Source organism: Muntiacus reevesi, chromosome 14 (genome assembly GCF_963930625.1).
Source record: "Muntiacus reevesi chromosome 14, mMunRee1.1, whole genome shotgun sequence".
In the NCBI taxonomy this organism is placed as follows: domain Eukaryota; kingdom Metazoa; phylum Chordata; class Mammalia; order Artiodactyla; family Cervidae; genus Muntiacus; species Muntiacus reevesi.
In genome coordinates, this window is record NC_089262.1 from 46440138 (window position 1) to 46466758 (window position 26621).

The 26621-nt window shown below is 36.7% G+C and overlaps 1 protein-coding gene and 1 pseudogene across 2 annotated transcripts in view; both read left to right on the top strand.

Annotated features, from left to right (window-relative positions):
* Positions 1–26621, top strand: part of MAP3K1 (mitogen-activated protein kinase kinase kinase 1) — a 69893-nt gene that overhangs the window by 40216 nt on the left and 3056 nt on the right. For both annotated transcript variants that reach the window (XM_065905404.1, XM_065905405.1), the window contains exons 2-19: positions 997–1147; positions 1775–1975; positions 5158–5358; positions 6099–6215; positions 6585–6733; positions 11398–11519; positions 12105–12186; positions 12301–12484; positions 14825–15103; positions 17483–17604; positions 19206–19297; positions 19548–19737; positions 20053–21334; positions 21712–21864; positions 22558–22720; positions 23846–23977; positions 24995–25137; positions 25738–25869. In XM_065905404.1, coding sequence (XP_065761476.1) covers positions 997–1147; positions 1775–1975; positions 5158–5358; positions 6099–6215; positions 6585–6733; positions 11398–11519; positions 12105–12186; positions 12301–12484; positions 14825–15103; positions 17483–17604; positions 19206–19297; positions 19548–19737; positions 20053–21334; positions 21712–21864; positions 22558–22720; positions 23846–23977; positions 24995–25137; positions 25738–25869 — 3895 coding nt within the window. The remainder of the gene's footprint in view (positions 1–996; positions 1148–1774; positions 1976–5157; positions 5359–6098; positions 6216–6584; positions 6734–11397; positions 11520–12104; positions 12187–12300; positions 12485–14824; positions 15104–17482; positions 17605–19205; positions 19298–19547; positions 19738–20052; positions 21335–21711; positions 21865–22557; positions 22721–23845; positions 23978–24994; positions 25138–25737; positions 25870–26621) is intronic.
* On the top strand, positions 10483–11059 carry LOC136146495 (small ribosomal subunit protein uS8-like; annotated as a pseudogene).

A 26621-nucleotide genomic window follows, 5' to 3' on the forward strand; every position in this document is an offset into this window, starting at 1 on the left:
AACTCATGCCCATCGAGTCAGTGATGCCATCCAGCCATCTCATCCTCTGTCATCCCCTTCTCCTCCTGCCCTAATCCCTCCCAGCATCAGGGTCTTTTCCTGTGAGTCAACTCTTCGCATGAGGTAGCCAAAGTACTGGAGTTTCAGCTTCAGCATCAGTCCTTCCAAAGAACACCCAGGACTGATCTCCTTTAGGATGGACTGGTTGGATCTCCTTGCAGTCCAAGGGACTCTCAAGAGTCTTCTCCAACACCACACTTCAAAAGCATCAATTTTTCGGCGCTCAGCTTTCTTCACAGCCTGGCGTGCTGCGATTCATGGGGTCGCAAAGAGTTGGACATGACTGAGCAACTGAACTGAACTGACTGACCCCAATTACAATATCATTTTCTGAGAAAACAATTATTGAGACTTTGAAAAAATACTATGGGTTAGAAGATGTGGTTAGGTTTCACCTAGATTATTAAATGTTTAACTTATTTCCACAAATGAGCATATTTTCCAGATTTTACCTATATTGACTTAAGTTATTGGAATTCCTGGGATAAATAGTAGTAAAATGCTCTTCTGAATATTTGTCTGTCATATACTTGAGTATGTTAAAATGGTGTATTCAGAAACGTTGCAGTTTTCATGAATGTATTTGTTAATGCAGTGCTTAATGTCTTGAGATGCTTTTTATTAACTACCTAGAAACAAAGGAAGGTCTGCACTATATTACTAGTAAGCCTGCACCTTCTAAATAGAACCTTTCTTTTTAAAGACATTATTAAACTAGTGTTATCAGGCAGCATTTAACACGGTCCATGTTACAGTGTAAATTCAACAACATAGTGATTCATAATGACATTTTCATATCTTGCTTAAGGCATTTGGGGATTTTAGCAGTTATCTTTTTAGTGACAAATCCATTGACAGTATGAAGTAAAACCATATTGTTCTTGAAAATTATTTTTCATATGTAAATCTCATTCTCCTTATTTTTCCTTGTTTTAGTCGTGAGATGGAGAATAAAGAAACTCTCAAGGGGCTGCACAAGATGGACGATCGCCCAGAAGAACGAATGATCAGGGAGAAGCTGAAGGCCACCTGCATGCCGGCCTGGAAGCATGAATGGCTGGAGCGGAGAAACAGGAGAGGCCCTGTGGTGAGTGACCTGCTGGAAGGCAGGAAGCATAGCAGGAAGTGGGAAACTAAGCATAAATCGATCCTCTCGGAAGCTTTTTCCCCTTCACTTTAAATGCAGCAGCAGTTTTATTTGCTTTGACATTTTCTAGACACTTAAAATGTAGCTAACTCTGTGCTCATTAAGCAACTTAAACTGTTCTAAGAACTAATCCCTCTGGTTGAGCGGGAGAGGTAATGCTTAGAGCAACACTGCCCTCTAATGTCCGTGTCTCTAAAATCCTCTAATTAGTGATTTATTCTGTACTTAAAAAAGAAAAGCGTTTTTTCCAATTTTATTTTGATGTTTTATCTCTAAGGTAGGATCTAAGGATCTTAATTCTCAATCTTTTAAATTCATGTAAGACAACATTTTAAAATGTATTATATAAATATTATCTACATTCAATTGATAAAGCTTAAATGACTGAAATCTGTGTGGTTAAAAATAGCCTCCCACTTACGACTTAAACTAATAAAGAAAAGTTGATATATTTTCTGTTGTATAATATTGCATAATTTAAAAAACTGAGTTCTTGTCTTAATCTTATGTTCACATTTACTTCTTTTTTTATTTTTTATGTAATAACATACTGGCATTTTAATTTAGGTGGTAAAACCAATCCCTATTAAAGGAGACGGATCTGAAATTAGTAACTTGGCAGCCGAGTCTCAAGGAGAGGGCCCAACGAGCGCCGCCTCCTCAGCTCCCAAAGGCCGACGCAGCCCTTCCCCCGGAGGCTCCCCCTCGGGTCGCTCGGTGAAATCTGAATCGCCAGGAGTCAGGAGAAAAAGAGTTTCTCCAGTGCCCGTAAGTTATTGTCTTAGCAAATGTACCAAGCTTCTACAGTTTTAAAACTTACTTATAACACGGGAAAGATTGGCTAACCATCTGTTAGAGCAACATTCCCAAAGTGTGCCCATAGACCCTAGGCTCAGGGTACTTGCCCTGAGATACTTTCTGTGGATCCATTAGGTCAGAACTAATTTTGTAATAAAACTGAGATGTTATTTGCCTCTTGCACTGCATTGACATTTACAGTGGTGAGTAAAGCCGCTGGTGCATTTGCCTGAATTAAAGTTAACAGTAGGAGCTGTGTTCTTCACTTGGGTATTTGACAGACATTTTCCTTACGGAGAATTAAGTAAGACTCACTTCAAGGAAAACAACTGATATGTTTCTTCACTAGTAAAATTTGAGATTTCAAGCAAAAATTAGAGTTTTGGAAAACTCACATCCACCACTGTCAGCTTAATAGCATCTCAGTACTTAGACTTTTAATAGACCCAATAGTATTATTACTTGTGATTTTTTTTTTTTTTGTATATTACACCATGAAATGTATGAACTTCTAGAAGATCTGCCATTCCTTTGATGTAGTATCAAAGATGAATATTCATTATTATTTGAAAAGGATTTCCCAAACACATATCTACGTGAGGCCAGGTTCTCTTCATGTACTCAACCAAAATACCATATCGCAGCAGACTGAACACAGAAGCATGATGAGAATCTCAGTATTGAGATCCAGTACTCCGGTTCCGCCTCTGTATTGAGCCAGACATCAGAGAGACTTGTAAAAGGTCCTGACCTCCACGACAGAGAGACTACCACCGGCAGGAGTGCAAGTTAAAACTTTCTAACCTTGAAGAGCAAATGAATAATGGCAAAATAATTGTGGCACAGTGACCAGAAGGGGGAGACTTGGGTTTCCTCACACCTGAGGTTGTTAAAGCACATAAATGCTTCAGAAAGTAAATTTCAGGTAAATTTTACAGTAAAGCCCAAGATTTTCAACAGTATTTGTCAGCTTTATGTGGCCACACCTTTAAATGAGCTATTTTTTTAAAAACTCGAAATAGGAACACTCATTTATTAACTCACCGCTCTCAGATAGGGCAGGGCTCAGCAGGAGTGGCTCATGTCTGCTTCCCGTGGCATCTGCAGATGCTGGAATGTCCACGGCTGGTTCACTCCCCTGTCTGGTGCTTCAGGTGGAACACCTGGGGGCTGTTGGCATCTCTTTCTCACAGTGCAGAAATCGGGCTGCAGCAGTGTCTCAAGCTAGGATAGCGGGTGGAATAGGTTCTCACAGCCCTCAGAAGGAACCAGCCCTGCCAGCACCTTGATCGTTGATTGTGGACTTCAAGCCTCTGGAACTATGAGACGATACATTTCTGTTAAGCACCCCCCCCCAAAAAAAAGGTGATCCAAGAGAACAAATCCCAGCATGGAAGCTCTTTTCAAGCCACCACTTGGATTATGTTTACTAATGCCTTATTGCCCAAAACTAGTTACATGCCCAAATCCCAGAATCAGTGTGGTAGGGGACTACAGAAGGGTGTATAAATATACTGGGAAGTGTGGTCTATGGGGGTCATCAAAGTGAAAGTCTACCGCCAATAAAGAATTGTGTCTCCCCTCCCCCTGCACCCTCTTTAGGATGTATGTTAGACAAGGTGACTTCCTCATTCTAACAGCTACCTAGCGTTTCATTATCTGGATAGAGATAAATCATGGCTTCTTAGAACTACATACTAATGGACATTTATGTTCCTTCTTAACTTTTCATTACTAAAAGCAGTCTTGCAAAAATATTTTTTATGCATACATCATTTTGCACATCTAGTGAGCATATCCATAGCGTGAATACTTAGCAAGTCCAATAGTACGTGCATGTGTACTTGTTTGGGGTTTTACTTTTTAGTAATTGCCTATTCAAAAAAAAATGGTTTTATTAAGATATAGTTCATATAGAGTACAATTCACTCATTTAATTGTACAATTCATTGAGTTTTGATATATTTACATAGTTGTAGCCATCACTACAATAAGTTTTAAAATATTTTCATCACTCCAACAGGAAACCCCAGACTAATTAGCAGTCTCTCCCCAGCCTTAGGCAACCACTAATCTACTTCCTGACTATATACAATTTGCATGGACCTTTTTTATAAATGTGATCATATAATATGTATAGTCTTCTGTGGCTGGCTTTTTGCTCTCAGCATCATGCTTTCAAGGTTCATGCATGGTATAGCTTGTATCAGTATTCCACTCACTTTTAATTGTAGAATAATATTCTATTGTACGGATATACATATTTTGTTTATTCACTCATTAGTTGATGGGCATTTGGTTTCCACTTCTGGCTTCACAATGCTACTGGGAACAGTTCTGTACACATTTTTGTGTGGACATAGCTTCATTTTTCTTGGATATATTCACAGGAGTGGGATTGCTTTACAAAGCTTTTCAAAGTGCGATTGTTTTACAAAGCAGGTACACCATTTTACATTCCCACCAGCCCTGTTGGAGGCTTCCAACTGCTTCCTTTTCTTACCTTTTAACTGTTTAGCTTGGCATCAAAAAGAAGTAGACTTTCCACTGGACAGTGATGAAAAGACCAAGTTCTAGGGGGATCAGTGGAGTGGAGTGAGAGTGGGACACATCACCCTCACTGCAGGAGTGTTTTCATCAGCCTCCAGTGAGATGTCTTGACCTGGGAAGAGTCACTTACCACTCCTTCTCCACGGAGAATTCCACGGAGCTGTTTGTAAGTGACCAGTCACAGGAAGCACATTTAGTAATCCCTTAAGTGGAAGCCAGGAAATTGGATGCTTAATTTTCATCAATAGAAAGAAGTCATTTTACCTGTTTAGAAAGCAAATTTTCTATACTTTTTATTTTGGTTTACATAAAACTTTTCAAAGATGTCAAATACTTACAATTTGTAAAATTACCATATGGTTGTCGCTCTTGGCCAAAGATTTATTATTATAGGGATGACAGATTTTAGAAATTTACTCATAGCAATATGTCAGACAAATGGATTTGCAAAACATATTTTGTCCCATCATATTATATATTGAGGCATTTTTTTGGTAAATATAAAAAAGGTTTGGTGTGACCTTTTTTAGGTCATTTTTTTTTTCTTATGGAGGAGTAAATTTCTTAGGAGCAATTTACCTAATTTTTAAAATATTGTGAAGTTTCAGAGCGGGAGAATCACACCACCTCGAAGAGCCCCTTCACCAGATGGCTTCTCACCATACAGCCCTGAGGAAACAAACCGCCGTGTGAACAAAGTGATGCGGGCCAGGCTGTACTTACTGCAGCAGATAGGACCCAACTCCTTCCTGATTGGGGGAGACAGCCCAGACAATAAATACCGGGTGTTTATCGGGCCTCAGGTAGGAATTGCCACCATTTTACATTTTATTAGGATCTGGTACTAACTCAATATACTGTGACATTCTTAAATTTAAGTTAGTTATCTAATTCTCTTCTGCAATTTAAAGAGAATTCAAATTATATTTGGGGAACTGTAAACACTTTAATGTGTTTATAACGGGTTTTACTATGATTTGATATACTGCAGAATACAGGTTTGGTCTCTTCATAGCTCATTTGTGGCTGTGCCGGGGCTTTGTTGCTGCTGGGGCTTCTTTCTAGCTGTGGCGAGCAGGGGCTGCTCTCTCCCTTGTGGTGCACGGGCTTCTCATTGCGGTGGTTTCTCTTGTTGCAGAGCATGGGCTCTAGGGTGTGCGGGCCTCAGTAGCTGTGGCTCCCGGGCTCTAGAACACAGGGTCAGTAGTTGGGGTGCACAGGCTTAGTTGCTCCGAGGGATATGGGACCTTCCTGGACCGGGGATCGAACCCATGTCTTCTGCATTGGCAGGTTGATTCTTTACCACGGAGCCACCAGGAAAGCCCCTGGTCTTTTTAATAAATCAAAAATAAGAGATTAATTCATGGAGGTAACTGTAGGCTTTTCTTGCATATCCTTATATATCTTATTATATAAAGATAATGAGAAATTAATAGAAAGTTTAGTATAATAAACTTGGAAATATTTTTAAAGGGATCAACCTAGGAGTTCTAGTGGAACATGGATTTATTAAAGTAGAGGTTTGTTTTTTTTAACTCTTTAGAACTGCAGCTGTGGGCGTGGAACATTTTGTATTCATCTGCTATTTGTTATGCTCCGGGTATTTCAGCTAGAACCTTCAGACCCAATGTTATGGAGAAAAACTTTAAAGAATTTTGAGGTAATTTTTTAAATGCATGATTTGGAGTAAAATTGTCAACCAATTGTTGAAATTTTTCCATAAGCTTTAAATTTAAGTAGACAGTAGTCATTTCAGAGGTGTGAATGTATGTAAGGATTATTTGATGTTTGTAAATAGTTCTCTTATAATCTATTTACTAATTAGTTTTTTTCTTCTAGAGTGAAAAAAAGTAAACACTGACCTGCTATAAAAATACTGTTCTTAGTAAACTATATGTATTCTTATTTTTGAAACTCTTAAATTGGCTTTGTGAAAAACTTATAAAAGCTTATAAAAGCCAAACCTATAGAACTCATCATATGTACATTATGGCACAAATGTCACGTTGCTGTCTTTTTTCAATGTTAGGTTGAGAGTTTGTTCCAGAAATATCACAGTAGGCGTAGCTCAAGGATCAAAGCTCCATCTCGTAACACCATCCAGAAGTTTGTTTCACGCATGTCGAATTCTCATACATTGTCATCATCTAGCACTTCTGCATCTAGTTCGGAAAACAGGTTAGTACTTTTCAAGGAATTAACAGCATTAATCCAGTTTTACTCTTTTAGGGGTAATTTCTTTATATATATATACTTGTTAAGTTGCTCTAAAATGACATTAACTATTGAATCTTGGCTTTCAAGTTAAAATCACGGGTAAAAAATATTAACAGTCATCAAAGTATATTTGGATATTTTGTCCTGAGGCCTACAGTGTTGAAAATGGCACCTTAAATATTCAGAATATAATAAATGTCCATTTCATGAGAAAAATAAAGTAAGTGGCTATTGTTCATCAATTATCACTTTGTGCTAAGCACCTTTATGTTGTCTAATTAGGTAGGTTTTTATCACTTTGGGAGATAATGAACTTGAGGCATTGTGTAAAGAATATGTCTGTAATTCTTTTATAAACTATGTACAAGGCAAGGTGGTTATCCAAAATTACTTTCAAATATAGGATTTTTTAATTTCATGATATCACTGCTTCTCTCATAGATAATCCTGAGGGAGTCCTTATTACAGCCTGTTTTACATGTGAGAACATAAGTAGGCTCTTCTGAACAAAGAGACTAATCATTTGTAATTAAGAGCTACAATACCCGTTAATCATAGTTATTAATTAGAATCTGTGTTGCTTCTCAAACTTTTCCATTGCCTAATTGCTGATAAGACTAAACTCATAATCCTGAAAGATCTGAGTTGTAAACCAATATGACAGGTGTGGAAAAACTTAAGAGTATTATCATAAAAAGTCATGTCAGTTTTCTTTCTTTTCCAAGATTTCTTTATTGGTTTTAATGAAAAAAATGAGGTTCTTAAAAATTACTCCAGAAAGGAGTACTCCTTTTTTTAGAAGGGCACCTCCTATGTGTTCTCAGGAACTTCAGTGTGAGAAGCACTGGTCTAAGTGATTAAGTTGTTATTTTCATTCCATCGATCTTTTAAGTATTGTTGAGGAATAGAAAGTGATGATATCAGGCAAGAGCATGATGAAGTAAAGAATTGAGAGAGAAGTGTTTTTTTTTAATCTATGGAAAAAGTAAATGTTTGAATTTTCTTATTTTTTATTAAATGGATTGATTTTATAATGAGAGTTTTATGAATTTTGGGGGACATTAGAGATTTCCAAGTTGACATGGTTCAGAGATAAGTAAAACCAGAACAGGTCGTTTGAACAGACGCAGAACCGAACCCTCAGTGTCCTGACTTGTGGTTCAGGACTCTTTCTCTTAGCCTTCATTTCTTCTAAATAAATGGAAAAAATTAGCTTTATTTCTCAAGCTTCCTTACCCAAACTTATTCTAGAGCCATTTTACTTTTGATTGACATTTCTATAGCTTTTTATTTTGGAAAAGAAATAATAAATGCTTAAAACCAGGTAGCCAATAGAAAGTATCTTTCTCTAAGATGAAAAAAGCACCCTCTAAATATGTGCTGGCCATAATTCGGGTTTTTTTTTTTTTTTAATTTTTTTTTGATTTATTGTATCCAAGAGGGGAAACTGAAGAAGTTGTAATCTTATTAAGAGTATACTGTGTAGGTCAGAAGTTAATGTTTCATATAATCACAAAATTTTATGTCTAAAGTAAACATTTTAAGACTAAAATCAAGAAAAAGAAAATCTATCTGGAGATCTTATCACAGTTTATATTAATTTAAAAATAGTATATAAGAAACAATGAAAAACAGAATTGGGACAGATTGAATATATAAAAAAATAGTTAACAAAACCATACCACCAAAACAATAGAAACCTGTGATCCAGTAGAGAAGTGGGCAAAGAGCATGAGAAGAATTTTCACAAAAGAATTTCAAGGGGCTAACAAACATATGAAAATTGTTCAGGCAACCAAATAACTAAGAAAATGCTTCTTTAAAAATATATATATTATATATATATATATATATATATCAGATTAATTTACAGAATTAATAGATTGTAATGAGACAGTTCAGTTCTTATAAGATATGCTTTACTGTATATAAAGTGATATAGACTTTCTGTAAAAAAGTAACGTGACTTTTTAAAACATTTATAGTCATTAATCTAGTAAATGTATTACTGTTTTTTTTTTAAGAAAAAAAAATTTAATCTGAAAAATGCACAAGACTTACATATATGGCTGTTTCTCACAGTACTATGGTGAAGAATTTGGAACAATTTAAATATCCAGCAACTGAATGGTTAAGATATACCCATATTATGAATATCTCATACAGCCATTAAAATTATGCTTTTGAAGACTATTGAATGGTATGAAATAAAATCCAGATTATGCTGTCATGCATGAACCCATTTTTCATATATATAAAAGGTATTACAGGTGCTTAAATAAATGAGTAAAAATTTTAATGGTTATTAACTGGTGGTATTATAACAGGTAACATTTTTATACTTTAAATACTTAGGGCTTTGAGGGTTATTGGCCTCTGTCACAGCTATTCAGCTCTGCCCTGTAGCTGAAGTAGCCACAGACAGCAAGGGGCATGGCTGTGTTACCCCCAATACTTCTCTCATTATTTTTAAACAAATATAAAGTTGTGACATAATTTTATCTGCAACTTGCTTTTTAAATTTAAAAAAATGTTTTCACTTCATATATCAAGAACATTTTCCTCAGTACAAAAATATATACTACTTTCTTACTATGGTCATGGAAGCTTATATGGATAAAACACAATGTATTTTGCTATTGCCATAATTAATGGACATTTGTGCTCAGGTGCTCAGTCATTTCTGACTCTTTGTGGCCCCATGGACTGTGGCCCGTCAGGCTCCTGTTCATGGGACTTCCCAGGCAAGAATACTGGAGTGGATTGCCGTTTCCTTCTTCAGGGGATCTTCCCGACCCAGGGATTGAACCTGTGTCTCTTGTGTCCCCTGCATTGGAGGTGGATTCTTTATAACACCTCTATTTTTTTTTTCCTAATTAAAAATGCAGTGAGTTTTCTATTTACTTGAAATATGTCTGAAGGAAAGCATTCTAGAAAACAGGTTCTTTTAGGTTGTGGATATGTACGTTTAGTATCTTAAGAAATACTAGCAAATTCTTTCCTAAAAATTGTAAGTTTTTTCACTCCCACCAGTAGTGTATATGAGAGCCTGTTTTCCTATGCCATTATCAACCTATTTAATTTTTGTCAGTCAGATTATCCCACCCCACCAAAGACAAATAAAATAAGAGCTTTATTAATATAATATGTATTTTGTACTTCTCTTTTTCTGTTTATTTGCTATTGGTCTTTCTTAAGCCCGCTGCCTTTTTATCTTCTTTGCTTGTTTTACTGTTGAGTTGCTAATATTTTTCTTACTGATATCATACTTACTTTGTATATAATGGGAATGCTATATACAATATAATTATATTTATCATATAATTAAAATACACATAATAAAGTTACAATTTTGCCATAAATGAAACCATTCTATACAAGTTAGAATTGTCATGTTACCTGTATTTTTTCATCATACAGTATATTATAAATAGTTTTCTTTGTCATCCTGTATCTCTGATCCTTTTCACAGGCTTCATAGTGCCTGGGTGTACGTTTTTTTTTTTTGTTTTAAACCTTCTTTTGATGTTCCTTTGGTTGATTTTTTTTCATTATGCAAAGTCGTAGTATAATGAACATTCTCACACATATATCTTTATTATTTGTCTCTCTATTTCCTTATGATATATTCCTAGAAGTCTAGTTGAAAGATTATGTGCATTAAAAATAGCTGTTTCTAGCTCTTTCCATCGTCTTTCCATGTTGCCATAATGGTGTGCACAAGTGTCCTGGCTGATGCTGTTAAGAACATCAACAGTGCTGAAAAGAGAGGCAAACGCCAGATGCTTATTAGGCCGTGCTCATCGTCCAAGTCATCATCAGGTTTCTAACAGGGATGATGAAGCATGGTTACATTGGCGAATTTGAAAGCATTGATGATCACAGGGCTGCGAAAATTGTTGTGAACCTCACAGGCAGGCTAAACAAGGGAGGAGTGATCAGACCCAGATTTGATGTGCACCTCAGAGATCTAGAAAAATGGCAGAATAACCTGCTTCTGTCCCGTCAGCTTGGTTTCACTGTACTGACAACCCCACCTGGCATCATGGACCATGAAGAAGCAGGACAAAAACACACAGGAGGGAAAATACTTGGATTCTTTTTCTAGGGATGTAATACAAACAAATAAAATGCCTCAGAGGACCAAAAAACAGTTGTTCCTAGATTTTTTTCTAGGAAAGTTGGATCAGATTATATACTCACCAAAAGTGTCTGAGATAGGCCTTCATACTTAAGGATGTGGAATAGATAAGTTCCACAGTCCTTCCAATAATTGAAATCTTGACAGTGTTGGCATATAGTGTATTTATACATAGATCTTATGGTAGTTCCTTTATTCAAAAGGTGCAGTAACAAAATTTGGGTGATACATGTATCTCTTGAGATTTAGTTTATTTATTGAATTATATTCATAGCAAGGAAAGGTTAAACCACATTCAAAATTACTGTAAATTATAACAACAGCAGAAATACTTCTCAAATAGTTTATGTACACGACGCTCCTAAACAAGAATTTCTAACTAATTTTTTCATACTCTGAAGAAGCCAAAATTGTTTTTAGCATATGACTTTAATTCTGTTGACATTCTTTGGTAGTTAATGCCTTTGTGTCCCCTTCCTTATAGTATAAAAGATGAAGAGGAACAGATGTGTCCCATTTGCTTGTTGGGCATGCTTGATGAAGAAAGTCTCACAGTGTGTGAAGATGGCTGCAGGAACAAGCTGCACCACCACTGCATGTCGATTTGTACGTGCGCTTTCCCCTGTGCTTCGTCAACACGGTTACTCTGCACGCTAACTGTATTAGCTAGGATTTTAGCATGGCCTTTGGCAAGACTGGTGAGAGGCGAAGTATACTTAGGCCCTATGTGAACTTGTCAACAAAAAAAGAGTTTAGATCTGTTCGGAGATGAGCTGTGTGAGCAAAGAAACGTTATAAAGTGTGACCCGTGGTAATGAAAGGCGTGCGCAGAATTAGAAACAGTTCTGATCTGGTGGGTGCACATGGAGGGAAAGGGGTGGAAGAATGCAAGGGCAGGGCGTTCCAGAGAAGGTAACATCGAAGCAGGGTTTGCATGATATGACCAGATTATCAAGTGGGCAGAATGTTTTGGAAAACAATATATAAGATACTTGTTACATAATAGCATTTGCAAAAATTATGAGCATCAGCATAATCTAGCCTGCTGTGTTTTCCTGCTTTTAGGTAACCATTATATAAGTTTTGAGGCGCCTTCCATATATAAACCCTATACTAGCCATTATGAATAATTATTACATAAATAGTAAATATTAAACATTTTTGTAAGTTTTTTTCCCTACAATTTTTCAGGGGCAGAAGAATGTAGAAGAAATAGAGAACCTTTAATATGTCCCCTTTGTAGATCTAAGTGGAGATCCCACGATTTCTACAGGTAATAATTATGCGTTAATGATTTGGGTATGTTTAATAAAGAATAAAAATGCTTTCACAGTGTCCTTTAAATCTGTTAATTCTTCTTAGCAACCTCTGTTCACTTTTCATTCAGCCACGAGTTGTCCAGCCCTGTGGATTCCCCTTCTCCCCTGCGAGCTACACAGCAGCAGACCACCCAGCAGCATCCCTTGGCTGGATCCCAGCGGAGGAGTCAGGAGAGCAATCTTAACCTTACTCATTACGGGACTCAGCAGATCCCTCCTTCTTACAAAGATTTAGCTGAGCCTTGGATTCAGGCAAGTAGTTCTTGTTCTTCATTTCTCAAAGAACCATTTAAGGCTAGTTAATGTAGTTGTCTCCCCAGTTTATAATTTAAGAAAGTACTTTTGCATGCCTCCATCATGACTTGTATTCTACTGAAAATTTTAATTTGACCTTTGGTGTTAATACTATGCAGGGGCTTCCCAGGTGGCTCATTGGTAAGGAATTTGCCTGCCAGTGTAGGAGAGGCGGCTTCAGTCCCTGGGTGGGATGATCCCTTGGAGAAGGAAGTGGCAACCCACTCCAGTATTCTCTCTTGCCTGGGGAAATCCCATGGACTGAGGAGCCTGACAGCCTGTAGTCCATGGGGTCACAAAGAGCTGGACACGACTGAGCAACTGAGCATGCACGCACACATCACGTTAATACTATGCCACTTACAATAGAGCTGAAACTTTAAAAATTCTTTGCAGTCTCACCTTCCACCTCTAGAAACATCTTTCTAAACTAAGAGACATAAAAGTGAATATCCTTATTCAAGGATGGACACTAGAACCATTTAATACTAACTTATTCCAGTGTTTAATCCCATTCCTGCCAAGAATTTGTTATTTTTCTTACCTGTTACCATTTAAACTCAGTTTCTCCAATTTGTATTCTCATGGCATATGTCAGGTACTTAATACGTGCTGAATGGATGAATAAGAAAAAATATGTGGCATTTACCTTATATATTAGTCGTTTTGATTTGTAAGAGTAGTTTCCATCCCTTTACCTTCTCTTTTGCTTAAATGCTTTCTCATCCTTAGTAAATCAGAATTTCTGTTGGTTGGTTGAATTCTAATGGTTTTCTTTGTTGTTATCTGCTTAATCTATTATTTTTTAAAATGTATAATCCAAAACCAGACAATATCTCCAGTAGATTATAGTGAAATAAAGTGTTGACAATCTGGTAAACTCTATTAAATTTCTAAGCAGACACAGGTTAACTCATTGCACTTACATATACATCAGTAGAATTTATCTCCTTTTTCTTTTTGTGACCGTTATAGTCCTGAAGCTTTTGAATTCTCTTTTCTTAGCATGTTAACAACCCAATAGGATTCTAATAAAATTTACAAACTTAATAAATATTTTATCTAATTCATTAATGGTATTTAACATGGCCTCTCACCTGCCCCTTCATGATTCCTCAAGAAAACTATCAGGTTGATACTGAGCCTTGGATGCCATTTTTTCAAGGCAGTGGTCTAGTTTGTTTTACTTAAGCTGTAGGTTGGACTAAGCTATATATTCTTGTTTTTTTATGAGGAATATCATATAAGACATAAGACTAGTGGTATGCTATTTAACAGTGCTGTGCTTCGTCGCTTAGTTGTGTCTGACTCTCTGCAACCCCAAGGACTGCAGTCCCCCAGGATCCTCCATCCATGGGGATTCTCCAGGCAAGAATACTGGAGTGGGTTGCCATGCCCTCCTTCAGGGGATCTTCCCAACCCAGGGATCGAACCCAGGTCTCCCACATTGCAGGCAGATTCTTTACCATCTGAGACACCAGGGAAGCCCCATTTAACAGTGCTAGGCATATAATAAATTCACTAGATTCTAATTGATTTAGTCTTCTTTACTATCACTCTAAAACAGAACACACAAAAACTGTCATAATTTGTTTCCCCCAAATCATGTTTATTCAGTCTCTAATAGTTAGAAGTTTTTCATATGATGTTATCTTAGCTATTAAGTTTACTTTTAGCTAACTGGTCCATAATGTCAATGCCATGCACCCTCTCTCTAGGGACTCTCTGGCTCTGCAGAAGAGGTAATGGTTACTATCATGACATACACTTTATTATACATATTTTTCATTATCCTTTGCTGATTTGAACACAGTTGTTTTTCAGTCTTTTTATTTTTTCCGCTCTATCCATTATGTGTTTTTCTATTTAACCAAGTAAGAGAAATTCTGTTACTTCCTGAATACCTTGCTCCTACACCTTTCTTGATTTGTCTTTTAAAATCTTGCTTCAGTTTTTTTCTCTGCAAACTGTGTTAACACAGATACGAATTTGGGGTTGTTCACAGATATGTTTAGTTTGTTTTGTGTTAGGTACAGCAGCACAGAAATACATATATATCTATCTGATTACTTAATGGTGTTCACTCTTAGTTTTACTTGAGCTAATAAATAAATGTTAAGGACTTTTGATAATGACCAGTTAAATGTGAGTATGTCCTAATGGACACATTTGAAAATTTTATAGGACGATGAAGATTTAAGAAATGTCCAATTTTCCTTTAGTAATCAAAAGTCATACTTAATGCAAAACACTTTAGTTTTTCTTCACATTGAATTCATTTTGTCTGTTTCACTATAGGTATTTGGAATGGAACTCGTTGGCTGCTTATTTTCTAGAAACTGGAATGTAAGAGAGATGGCTCTCAGACGTCTTTCCCACGACGTTAGTGGGGCTCTGCTACTGGCAAATGGGGAGAGCACTGGAAATTCTGGGAGCAGTAGCGGAAGCAGTCCAAGCGCTGGAGCCACCAGTGGGTCTTCCCAGACCAGTATCTCAGGAGATGTGGTGGAGGCATGCTGCAACGTTTTGTCAATGGTCTGTGCTGACCCTGTCTACAAAGTGTACGTTGCTGCTTTAGTAAGTAGCTTTATTCTCTAACTGTACCTGTATGGGTTTGCTTTGGGTTGTTGTTTGTTTTCTTTTTTTTTTCTTCTTGACAGCTTGCAGTTACCATTTTTAAGATTCAGTAAAACTACATAATTTGATTTTGGAAAATCCAAATTTTGTTTTTATTTTATAATCCCAGGAAATTGCAATTTTCCATTTAGCATCTTCACTTGGATTTTCCTTCTTTTAATCTGGTTAAGTTTTCTTATATGCTGTTGTAAAGTAGCAATAGCTAGCTGTTCATATCTTTATTTGCCTTACCTTATACATGACCAAATCAAAAATATTTTATGGGGTAGCAAAGTAACCAAAGTTACCTTTGGTTTTTTTTTTTTAAAAATTGGTATTAGTAGACATTAAGAGCTGATTTTTAAATAAACATTGTATGGAAATTCAGAAACTTTGTCACAAAAGGGGATTGTGACATAAATTACTGAGTTGTTTTTCTAGTTTAATCTGTTAGAAGCTGTGTTTCATGATGAGATAGAATGACAAGGAGGCTGTTCTGTTTGTAATTTTGTAGGCTAAAATTATGAGTACTTACATCTTTAGAACAGAGTTTCTCAACCTCCACACTTACTGACATTGAGACAGGCATCTTATGCAGCATAGGATGTTTAGCAACATTCCTGGTCTTCACCCACTACATGGCAGTGGCAGCCCTCTCCTCTCCTCAGTCAAAACCAGCAGTGTCTCCAGGCATTGCTGAATGTCTCCTGAGGGTTGAAAATGCCCCCAGTTCAGAACCACTGCTTTAGAATAATCCTTACCTGATCTTTTGAAAACTCATTCATCTCTCTGCTTCTACTCTTCCATGCGTGCTAAGTCACTTCAGTCTCATCTGATTCTTTGCTCCTCTGTCCATGGGATTCTCCAGGCAAGAACACTGGAGTGGGTTGCGGTGCCTTCCTCCAGAGGATCTTCCCACCCCAGGGATGGAACCAGAGTCTCTTATGTCTCCTGCGTTGGCAGGCCAGTTCTTTGCCACTAGCGCCACCTGGAAACTTCCACCCTTAATCTTTTTCTAATCCATCCTCTGACGACTATGCCTGTAAAATCTTCATTTTGAATAGCAGTATGGCATAGGGTTGTGAACATTAGTTTGGAGTCAAATGGAGTGAACTCCTGATTTATCACCCCAACTGGAATACTTGAATAATTTGCTAGTTAAACTGGGACTAGCCTAGGCCACCTGGATGTATGGTCAAAATCAGAGAGAACTTGATTCAAATTCCCATTCTCCAGTGTGCTGGCAGTGTAACTTTAGGACTCTTAAATTTTATCTTTTTCACCTATAAAATAATGAAAATATCTTTCTCTCAGGTTTGAAATAGAAACCTCTAACCATAATGTCTAGTGCATTGTAGCAAAGTTGAATATAGTGGCCATCATTATTCCTTAAATGCCGCTTTATTCTCCAGCTCAGAAACCTTTAGAGGTTTCTGTTTCTTCAACAGCATTTCCTAAAGCTTATTCTGTGGAAGTCTGGACGGGTTATGAGAAGTTCCCTGAAGAAAGAGTGTGTGTTCAGTTAAAATTGGTAAGGACAGAGTCACATGAGGTTAAATGGGTCTGTTCACTGAAAGGCTTCTAGGAACCTTCATAAGTTAATATACATTAGGAATCTAATCATGGCATAAGATGCATTATCTCCCACATTTATCTTACCATGGTCTGTTTTTCATGTTAGCATCTCGAGGGACCCAGTATCCTACAGAATACTATAGAATAAAGACCAGCATGCTGTAGAATAAAGACTCATGTTCTCAGCTCAGCTTTTTACTTCTTTCTTCTTACTGTTTTCCAGCATAAAGCTTCAGACGTACTTGACTGTTTGGTATACCACCTTACTTTCCAGTTGTTTATTACCCAGTTCAGATGGTGTCCCAGTGCCTTTGTGAGCTCCTAGACTATAGGGGCTCGGAATGACCTGTATTCGATTCCTCTGCAGTTACTTACGTGCCAGACACCGTGGGGGCAGAGGCCGCTTCCTCTTGCCCTCCTTTGTTTTCTCTTCTCCTCTCTCCCCATAGATAATTGTTTGCTGAACCATTTGAAAGTTGTTTGTAGGCATCATGACATTCCACTTCCAATACTCTTTCAGATTGGCTCCTTTTCTCACTTTCTTTTTAAAATAACTATTTTGAAATTAATTCAGACATTTAAAAATTACAAAAATAGTTGAGAGTTCCCTATTCAGTTTCTTATTTGTATTCACTCATGGATTCTTATTTATGGGTCATAATCTATTCCTATCATTATTTTATTTCTCAAAATGTCTCAGATTAGGCCATTGTCTCTGATGCTTTTTAAGTGTAGTTAAACTGACCTTCAGTCTTTTTCCCCCAGAAAACGTTGAGAGCCATGCTAGTATATACTCCTTGCCATAGTCTGGCAGAAAGAATCAAACTGCAGAGACTTCTCCGGCCAGTTGTAGACACCATCCTAGTCAAGTGTGCAGACGTCAATAGGTAAGGCCCTTTTAATGAACTGATTCAAACCCTCTTGTCCTAAAAGCCTAGCACGGAGCCTCACACCTGCTGAGTGAAGGATACATGCTTATTAAATGAGGCCTTGAATATGGTTTTCTAATGTGATATTTGAAATTAACATGTAACGTTTAAAGCTCTTAAGGACTGGAAAGAAGAACTAATGGCAGGTAAAAAACAGGATAACAAACTGCATGGACCTCCACATTATTATGATTCTGTTTTATTTTAAAGTAATATTCTTAAAACTGAAATCCAGTTGATAAGAATAGCTGATATATGAGGTATAATCTCATTTTAGAGAATGAGTTACACAGGATAGAAGCCAATAAAATTATTACACATTGTTTGTATTATCAGGACTGAAAAAAAAGATTAAAAAAATTTCACTATTTTCTTTGTGATGGAATTTTACTCTGTGACAGTTTATGTCAAATAACAATAATTCTATATATCCTTGCAATATCCTTAAAAATGAGCAAAGGACAGAATAGCCCTAATTGGAGGTATGAAATTACAAAGTAGAGAAATGAGGTATGGTGATAAGGAATATGACAAGCTATGCTTTTCTTAGACCACTGGTTCTTTCTCTTCCTTTTCCCCTTTCCGTAAACTGGGAGGAAAAGACCCATTTTTCATACATAAAGCATAGCCACAGTCAACACATTTGGCAGTTCTAATCTCTTTGTGTCCCAGCAGATCCCAGGCGGTTAGGAGCATTGACTCCCTTAGTTTGCCCCTGCAGTTGCCTCCTTTTGGAGCTCTTCCAGGCTAACTTTGTCTTCCTCCCTAAATCACACGACATAGTCTATAGAGGGTCTCAGAATTTAAGCACTTAACTTTGACTTGTCATCTCTTGAAGTCTGTCTTTCGCCTCCATTGTCTCTCTGCACAAGACTGAACGTTGTAAGAATTAGAGGTTTTCTTGTTGCTTAGAGAGAATACTATAAATATCTGAGAAAAATTAACATGTTTGTAAAATACCTAGAAAAATAATTTCATTTCTTAATAGTACATAGGTTTTGGGTTCTCCCCCCCTCCCCCCGAGAATTTCAGTGCTTTTATAGCAATTGTTTTGTTGTCCACTCTGAAATTCTAAAGTTAGGTTGTTTGTCTGGTCACTTGAATGACTGAACATTGTAAGAAATATGGTAAAGAGATTTTATGATATCTAGAAGTCAATCTGGCTATGTAAAAAGAATATAAAGTTTTAGATGGAAAGATTTTGTTTTTAATTTAACAATTCTTAGTGAAAATCCTGAAGTCAAAATGTCGGAATCTTTTTTCTTATTTTAACAGTACATGATAATGAAAATAAGCCTTTTATATGGTTTGATATTTAAATTAATACTTGCTGTGTAAGTAGTGAAGATTCTGTGTTTAACATAGAGGATAAGGTAAAATTTATTAAATTAGACCTAATAATAAATATTATGACTTATAGTGACATCAGTAATGCAGTTTTAGTGATAGTCCTCAAAAACATTTTTTCCCACCTTTTCACATGCGTTACATTACTACTCTCCTTTTAATATATATTTTATCCAAGACTCAACTCTGATGTTGCTTCCTTTCATTTTTAGTCGCACAAGTCAGCTGTCTATATCAACGCTATTGGAATTGTGCAAAGGCCAAGCAGGAGAGTTGGCAGTTGGCAGAGAAATACTTAAAGCTGGTAATAACTTTTCACTTAAAATTAATATAGCATATTTTATAATTTTCCTTAGCCTAATCTCATCTCTAATATGGCAGTTGCAGGATTTTGAAGTAATTTTATAAATTGACTTGGTCAGCTAACATTAAAAATTAATCTGAAAGATAAATTCTTGAAATTAATTCAGAATATTTTTATTAAACTTAATTTGATCATGTTTTTAGGTTTTAATATCACTATTTTTCAGTTATTTTTGCTTTCCGTTTTGTAGGATCCATTGGTATTGGTGGTGTTGATTATGTCTTAAATTGTATTCTTGGAAACCAAACTGAATCCAACAACTGGCAAGAACTCCTGGGCCGGCTTTGTCTCATAGATAGACTGCTGTTGGAATTTCCTGCTGAATTTTACCCTCATATTGTCAGTACTGATATTTCACAAGCTGAGCCTGTTGAAGTCAGGTAATTTTTCTTCTGAAAATGTATTTCTTTTCCTCTTCTTACCTAACCCATCCCACCCCGACTCATACCTATCCAAGAAGGACACATTTTAGATTAATGGAAGACTCAGAAACTACAGAGCACATATAGGTTACTAATACTTTAATATTTGATTGACAAACACCTAAAGTCTAGGCTATTTAAAATATATAGATCTTTTATACTGAAGCAATTTTTTTTAATGCAAAAGCTGTAAATTAGTACCATTTTCTTTATTTCTATATAGTTTGCAGTAATTTTAACTTGTTTCATAATTGAATGTGCTTTTTCTTTCAGGTATAAGAAGCTGCTGTCCCTCCTGACCTTTGCTTTGCAGTCCATTGATAATTCCCACTCAATGGTTGGTAAACTCTCCCGAAGGATATATTTGAGTTCTGCGAGAATGGTTACTGCAGTACCCCATGTATTTTCAAAACTGTTAGAAATGCTGAATGTTTCTAGTTCCACTCATTTTACCAGGATGCGGCGTCGTTTGATGGCTATTGCAGACGAGGTGGAAATTGCTGAGGCCATTCAGCTGGGCATAGAAGACACTTTGGATGGTCGACATGACCGCTTTTTGCAGGCATCTGCCCCTAACAGCTATCCAGAAGCCATGGACAACAGTTCCTTTGAACGCACGGACCATTTAGAGAAAACTGGAAAAGGATTGTGTGCTACAAAATTGAGTGCCAGTTCAGAGGACATTTCTGACCGACTGGCCAGCATTTCAGTAGGACTTCCTAGCTCAACAACAATGGAGCAACCAAAGCCAATGGTTCAAACAAAGGGCAGACCCCACAGTCAGTGTCTGAACGCCTCTCCTATATCTCCTCACTCTCAGTTAATGTTCCCAGCCTTGTCAACCCCTTCTTCATCAGCCCCATCTGTACCACCTGGCACTGGGACAGATATCTCTAAGCAGAGACCTCAGGGGTTTGTTCCCTGCAAAATGCCTTCTGCATCTCCTCAAACACAGCGCAAGTTTTCTCTACAGTTCCAGAGAAACTGTTCTGAAAACAAAGACTCAGATAAACTTTCCCCAGTCTTCACTCAGTCAAGACCCCTGCCCTCCAGTAATATACACAGGCCAAAGCCATCTCGACCTACCCCAAGTAATACAAGTAAACAGGGAGACGCCTCAAAAAATAGTATGACACTTGATTTGAACAGTAGTTCCAAATGTGATGACAGTTTTGGCAGTAGCAGCAATAGCAGTAATGCTGTTATACCCAGTGACGAGACAGTGTTCACCCCAGTAGAAGAGAAATGCAGATTAGACGTCAATACAGAGCTCAATTCCAGTATTGAGGACCTTCTTGAAGCGTCTATGCCTTCAAGTGACACAACAGTAACTTTTAAGTCAGAAGTTGCTGTGCTCTCTCCTGAAAAAGATGAAAATGATGATACCTACAAAGATGATGTGAATCATAATCAAAAGTGCAAAGAAAAGATGGAAGCTGAAGAAGAAGAAGCTTTAGCGATTGCCATGGCAATGTCAGCATCTCAGGATGCCCTCCCCATAGTTCCTCAACTACAGGTTGAAAATGGAGAAGATATCATCATTATTCAACAAGATGTAAGTATGGAGTCTTTTAAGCAGTTAAGAGTTTCCTTGGACCATACAATAAAATAAATCTAGTTCAGAAATATGGCTTCTAATGTGAGTTAACTATAAGAAGCAGATTTTTCACACAGAATTAATTGTACAGCAATTAATTAATTGTGTCACTGCTTGAACAGAAATACTTGTTGCCTATTTCAGAGGCGCTTCTGGTTGATTCTACAATGGTGAATCACTTATGCATTTGACATTGGTCACCAACACTGTCCATTCAGAAGTCAAGTTTATAGGTGATTTGGGAAGCCAGACTAAACAAGAGTAATATTTTGCTAGACTAATTTCACAGACTTATACTCTTGACAGTAAAAAGATTGCTTTCATTTATTATGTAGACACCGGAGACTCTACCAGGACATACCAAAGCAAAACAGCCTTATAGAGAAGACAGTGAATGGCTGAAAGGTCAGCAGATAGGCCTTGGCGCCTTCTCTTCTTGTTATCAGGCTCAAGATGTGGGAACTGGAACTTTAATGGCTGTTAAACAGGTAAATGTCTAGTGTGCTTATAAATGATTAAAATTATAAAAATGAGTAAAATTAAAAAAACAAAGGATATATCCCCATGTGTGTATATTTTAGTTCTTTAAGTTTTCAGAAACCTAAATTTCAAAAGTAGTTGTTGCCAGGGCACCAAAAGCATCATGGGTGTATTTGAAAGCTGAAGCATGATTACCATAAGATGCGGTATCCAGATGGGCCTTACAAAGGTTGTGTTTCTTATTTGTGCTTTTTTATATTTATTAGAGGTATGGTTTTATACTCCCCTCAGCCAAGTTACTGGTGCAGTGTCACCTTGGGATTTCTGTGGTTTACTCTGTAATGAGCATGCTTATCAATATATGATAAGTCAAGTTTTCATTTTCAGGACATGCTGGTTCTTACAATTGGTCTTTTCTCATTTTTTAGTCTGTCTTCAGACAGTTTTGAAAGAGTGGCTGTACCCCAGCCTTTTATCAAATTTGCTGCTTAAGATAGAGTCTTATTATCTAAGAAGACTGACTTGGTTTTTTTTTTTTTTTTAAAGTATCTACATTGCATCCATGAGCATAATAAATGCAATCTCCTATTGATACATAAGCTAATTTGGGTTTGTCCATTTTAGATCAGATTGTTAGTGAAAATTGTAAATGAAAACTCATCAGGACTCAGAACTTTATATAAATATGTTTATTGAAACAGGTGACATATGTCAGAAATACATCTTCTGAGCAAGAAGAAGTAGTAGAAGCATTAAGAGAAGAGATAAGAATGATGAGCCATCTGAATCATCCAAACATCATTAGGATGTTGGGAGCTACGTGTGAGAAGAGCAATTATAATCTCTTCATTGAATGGATGGCAGGTATGTTCATGTTTTAAATCAGAAAAGAGTAATACATAGATTTAACTTTTGCTTGATAGTAAATTTAGGAAAACAGTTTAATGAACACTTACTTTATTAAATAGTTTAGGTTTCTAAAAGCAAATTGCCCTAACATAGTACAGTTGTATAACTGTAAATATTTTGTCTTTCATCTAAATATAAATAAAATATTCATTACCTTTAAAATTTTTACAGTGTGTCTTTTAAAATGATTGTGTGCCATTGTTTTATAGGAATAATTGTTCAAACCTTCTATGATAAGATCCATATATGTCTAGTTGGCCATCTTTAATTGGATAGATTTTTGAGATATTTTAACATAACTGTAAAATAAAATTACAATACAGCTTTTAAAACTTACAAGTATACTAGCACTGAAGCGTAAAGTTGAACCTTGTCATCTACTTTAACAAACAGACTGTTTTATTCTATATTACCTAGCATAATACAATAAAATATATTCAGTAAAATAAATGACTTGGGGTGTAATGAATACTTAAGTGCTTGGTTTAACTTCTTAGATCTTTTGTGTTTGAAGGGTGTATTTCTATTTACAAATCAGTTCTTTACTATATTCTTTGATGTTGGTTGTAGGTGGTTGATGGTTGTATATGTGTTGACTATAAATACTTCTAGAAGAGGCTTACTAAGTTTGTGACTTGTCCCAGGTCATAGATGGTAAATGGTGAGATAGGAAGCCTAATTCTGGGTTCTTCTGGCTCCTCCCATTCTTTTTACTTAAGTATTTCACTGTTTACTTAAGTATTTAAGAAAGGCATCTTGTGTATCTTGGTCAAAAAGAGAGGTGAATTGTACATATGAGAAACAGTTCCAACCAAAATTGTCAACTTTTAAAGGTTTCTGAAATCTTGACTTTCCAGAAAACCAGTTCATGCAGGTTCCATGAAAATGTCTAATTGATAGACTTTAAGATTACTGGGATGTGTTAGTTTCTAAGTCAGTTTCACTTCTGATGCAGATGATAAATTTAATATTTCAAATGTGAATGTGAGCTCATGCACTGCAAGCTTATATAATCAAAGTATAATAAACAATTTAACTTTGGCTTAAATTTATTATTAATTATTATTATTACATGTTTAGGGGGATCTGTGGCTCATTTGCTCAGTAAATACGGAGCCTTCAAGGAGTCAGTAGTTATCAACTATACTGAGCAATTACTACGTGGCCTTTCATATCTCCATGAAAACCAGATCATTCACAGAGATGTCAAAGGTAAGGATTCTTTTCATTACTGTCTGCTTATTACCAATAAGCAGAAAACAAATGTCATTTTAAAACTTGGACCTTTGTTGATAGTTTCTAACTTGAGTTTCACTGTGGGATTTTTTTCACCAAATATCTCCTGAGTACTCAAATTTCTCCTAAGTAAACCACTAGAATTACTAGAAGTGAAAAGAACTTTCAGGATCAGGATACTATATCCTGCCTTAAGCTGTGACTTTTACACAGTCTTACGGCTAATTGGTGGCAAACGAAGTACAAAACACAGGTCTCCGATTCCTCCATCTTGGTCTCATGACACACTGCTTCCCCAAAGGTTTCTGTTCTTGGTTTTATTTAAAATAACTGGGATATCATAAACTTCTTTTAAGAAAGCGCCTCTCAAAGCTGTTGCAGTTTGGTTTATTAAAATCAACTTTGGGGAATTCCCTGGCAGTAGAGCGGTTAGAACTTCACACTTTCACTGCTGGACTGCTGGGGCCTGGGTTCGATCCGTAGATGGGGAACCGAGATCTTGTAAGCTGGGTGGCATGGCCAAAAAAAAAAAAGCATCTTGGTTTTCTGACATAAATTTCTTTTTATAACATTTATTTTTTATTAAGCTATAACTATGAAATTACAGTATAAAGTCTGAATTGGTCTATCTATGTCAGTATGTTTAAACAGAACTTTTTCTTAAAAGTGTAAACTACACTAAAAATTGAACTCTGAGGAAAGATTTTGTTAGGAATCATTATATTAAAAGTTTAACACTAAAGTATCACAAAATCTCTGCTTTTATTCCTAATGCCTTGATGTTTTGCCCCATTTTCCCTCTGAGGCTTTGGATTTTATTTTACATCATGGAGAACTATGTACCTTTACTAATGAAGTGAATTGGGAAGGAGAGTAGATTTCTCTGACATGCGGTCTTTCTTTTGTCATTGTCCTATCTCATTAGTAGCATTTTACTGAGTTTTTAATCTGTTGTTTTTAACATAGAAGGTTGTTTGCTCTTTCTGTTGGCAGGTGCCAATTTGCTCATTGACAGCACAGGTCAGAGACTGAGAATTGCTGATTTTGGAGCTGCAGCCAGGCTGGCATCAAAAGGAACTGGTGCAGGAGAGTTTCAGGGACAGTTATTGGGGACAATTGCATTTATGGCACCTGAGGTGAGAAGCAGCTCTGAGTGTGATGAGAGAAAATACTTTGGAGCTGTGTGGCAGCGTTACACAAATAATTTTGCGGTGTTATCCTGTGTGTGCTTACTAGTTGGAAGTCCATGGCCCTAAAACTAAGGTTTTGCTGATATCCTTGATTTTCAGGCCTTAATCCCTGCCTTTCCATAGCCTGTAAGCAAATCTATTAAAGCCTATTTTTAACAAAGAATTATTGGATAATTTATAGTAGTAGTTTTCTGGCAAACCTAAAGTACATGCAAAATAATTGTGTTCTGAACTCGGTCTCTTCCGTTGTGTTCAGAGCTCTTCATGTTCACACACAGTGATTACTAGTTGTCCTCTTGAGTTTAAAAGTGTACTGAGGCGGCTTTGAAATTCTGATATGACTCTGCTGAAGCTCACAGTTCTCCAAAACATACTTGTGCCACATGAGAGATTAAGCTTATTAATGAAATCACAGATAGTCTATGGAATTGCTCTTTCTACCCCCCTGTTTTGCTCTGAAGTAGAAAAACTAGAACCCGTAAATAAAGAGTGGCTTTCTCTTCTTCTGGTGAGTCATATTTCCAAGGTAACTCTGCTTTATTTTAGGTCCTGAGAGGTCAGCAGTATGGTCGGAGCTGTGATGTATGGAGTGTCGGCTGTGCCATTATAGAGATGGCGTGCGCTAAACCACCCTGGAATGCAGAAAAGCACTCCAATCATCTTGCTTTGATATTTAAGGTAATCATGAGACAAAAGTGACTTCTTTCTGCTAAAGTTGGCAACAGGCACATTTTCGTGGATTCTTCTTCACTATCAATCTAACATGAAAGCATATCTTCCTCAAAATAAGTATGTGTATCTAGGAGTTGATATGGTGCAGTGAATGTCGGCAGCATGAACAGTTAGTTCTCATGCTTTATAAAGTCACTTTGAACACTGAATTAGCAGATACTGAATCATTGCTTCTGGGTGAAATATGTACCTACATATACACATAAACACACACACATCAAACTTTTAAATTTAAATACTGGAAGCTCTTTATGTACTGTACTGTCACAAATTTTTAAATTTACTATTTCCTGTATTTAGAAAGTTCATACCTAAGGCAGAGGCTAAGGCTCTTCTACCTTTCTGACAACTCTCAAATTAACTTTCTCTGTCTCCACCAGAGAGTAATGTAATGATTGAGTTTTTAGCATTTAAGTTAGACCTGTGCTTGTTTAAAAGCTTGGACTTTGGAGTCATACAGACCTGGTTCCATCCTTTAATAGCTGTGTTTTGGAAAATTATTCTGTCTGCCCTCTGTTTTCTTGTTTATAAAATGGGTGAAATAATAACACCTATTTCATGAATTATTCATTTCACCTTATGAGGATAAACAGAATTACCTCTGGGCCTGAGTAAAGCACTTAAACCACCATCACCTCTGTTGCTGAGTGGCTAGTGTAAGTCCTCCGAGCTGACCCCCAGCACCTCTCACCTGCCGT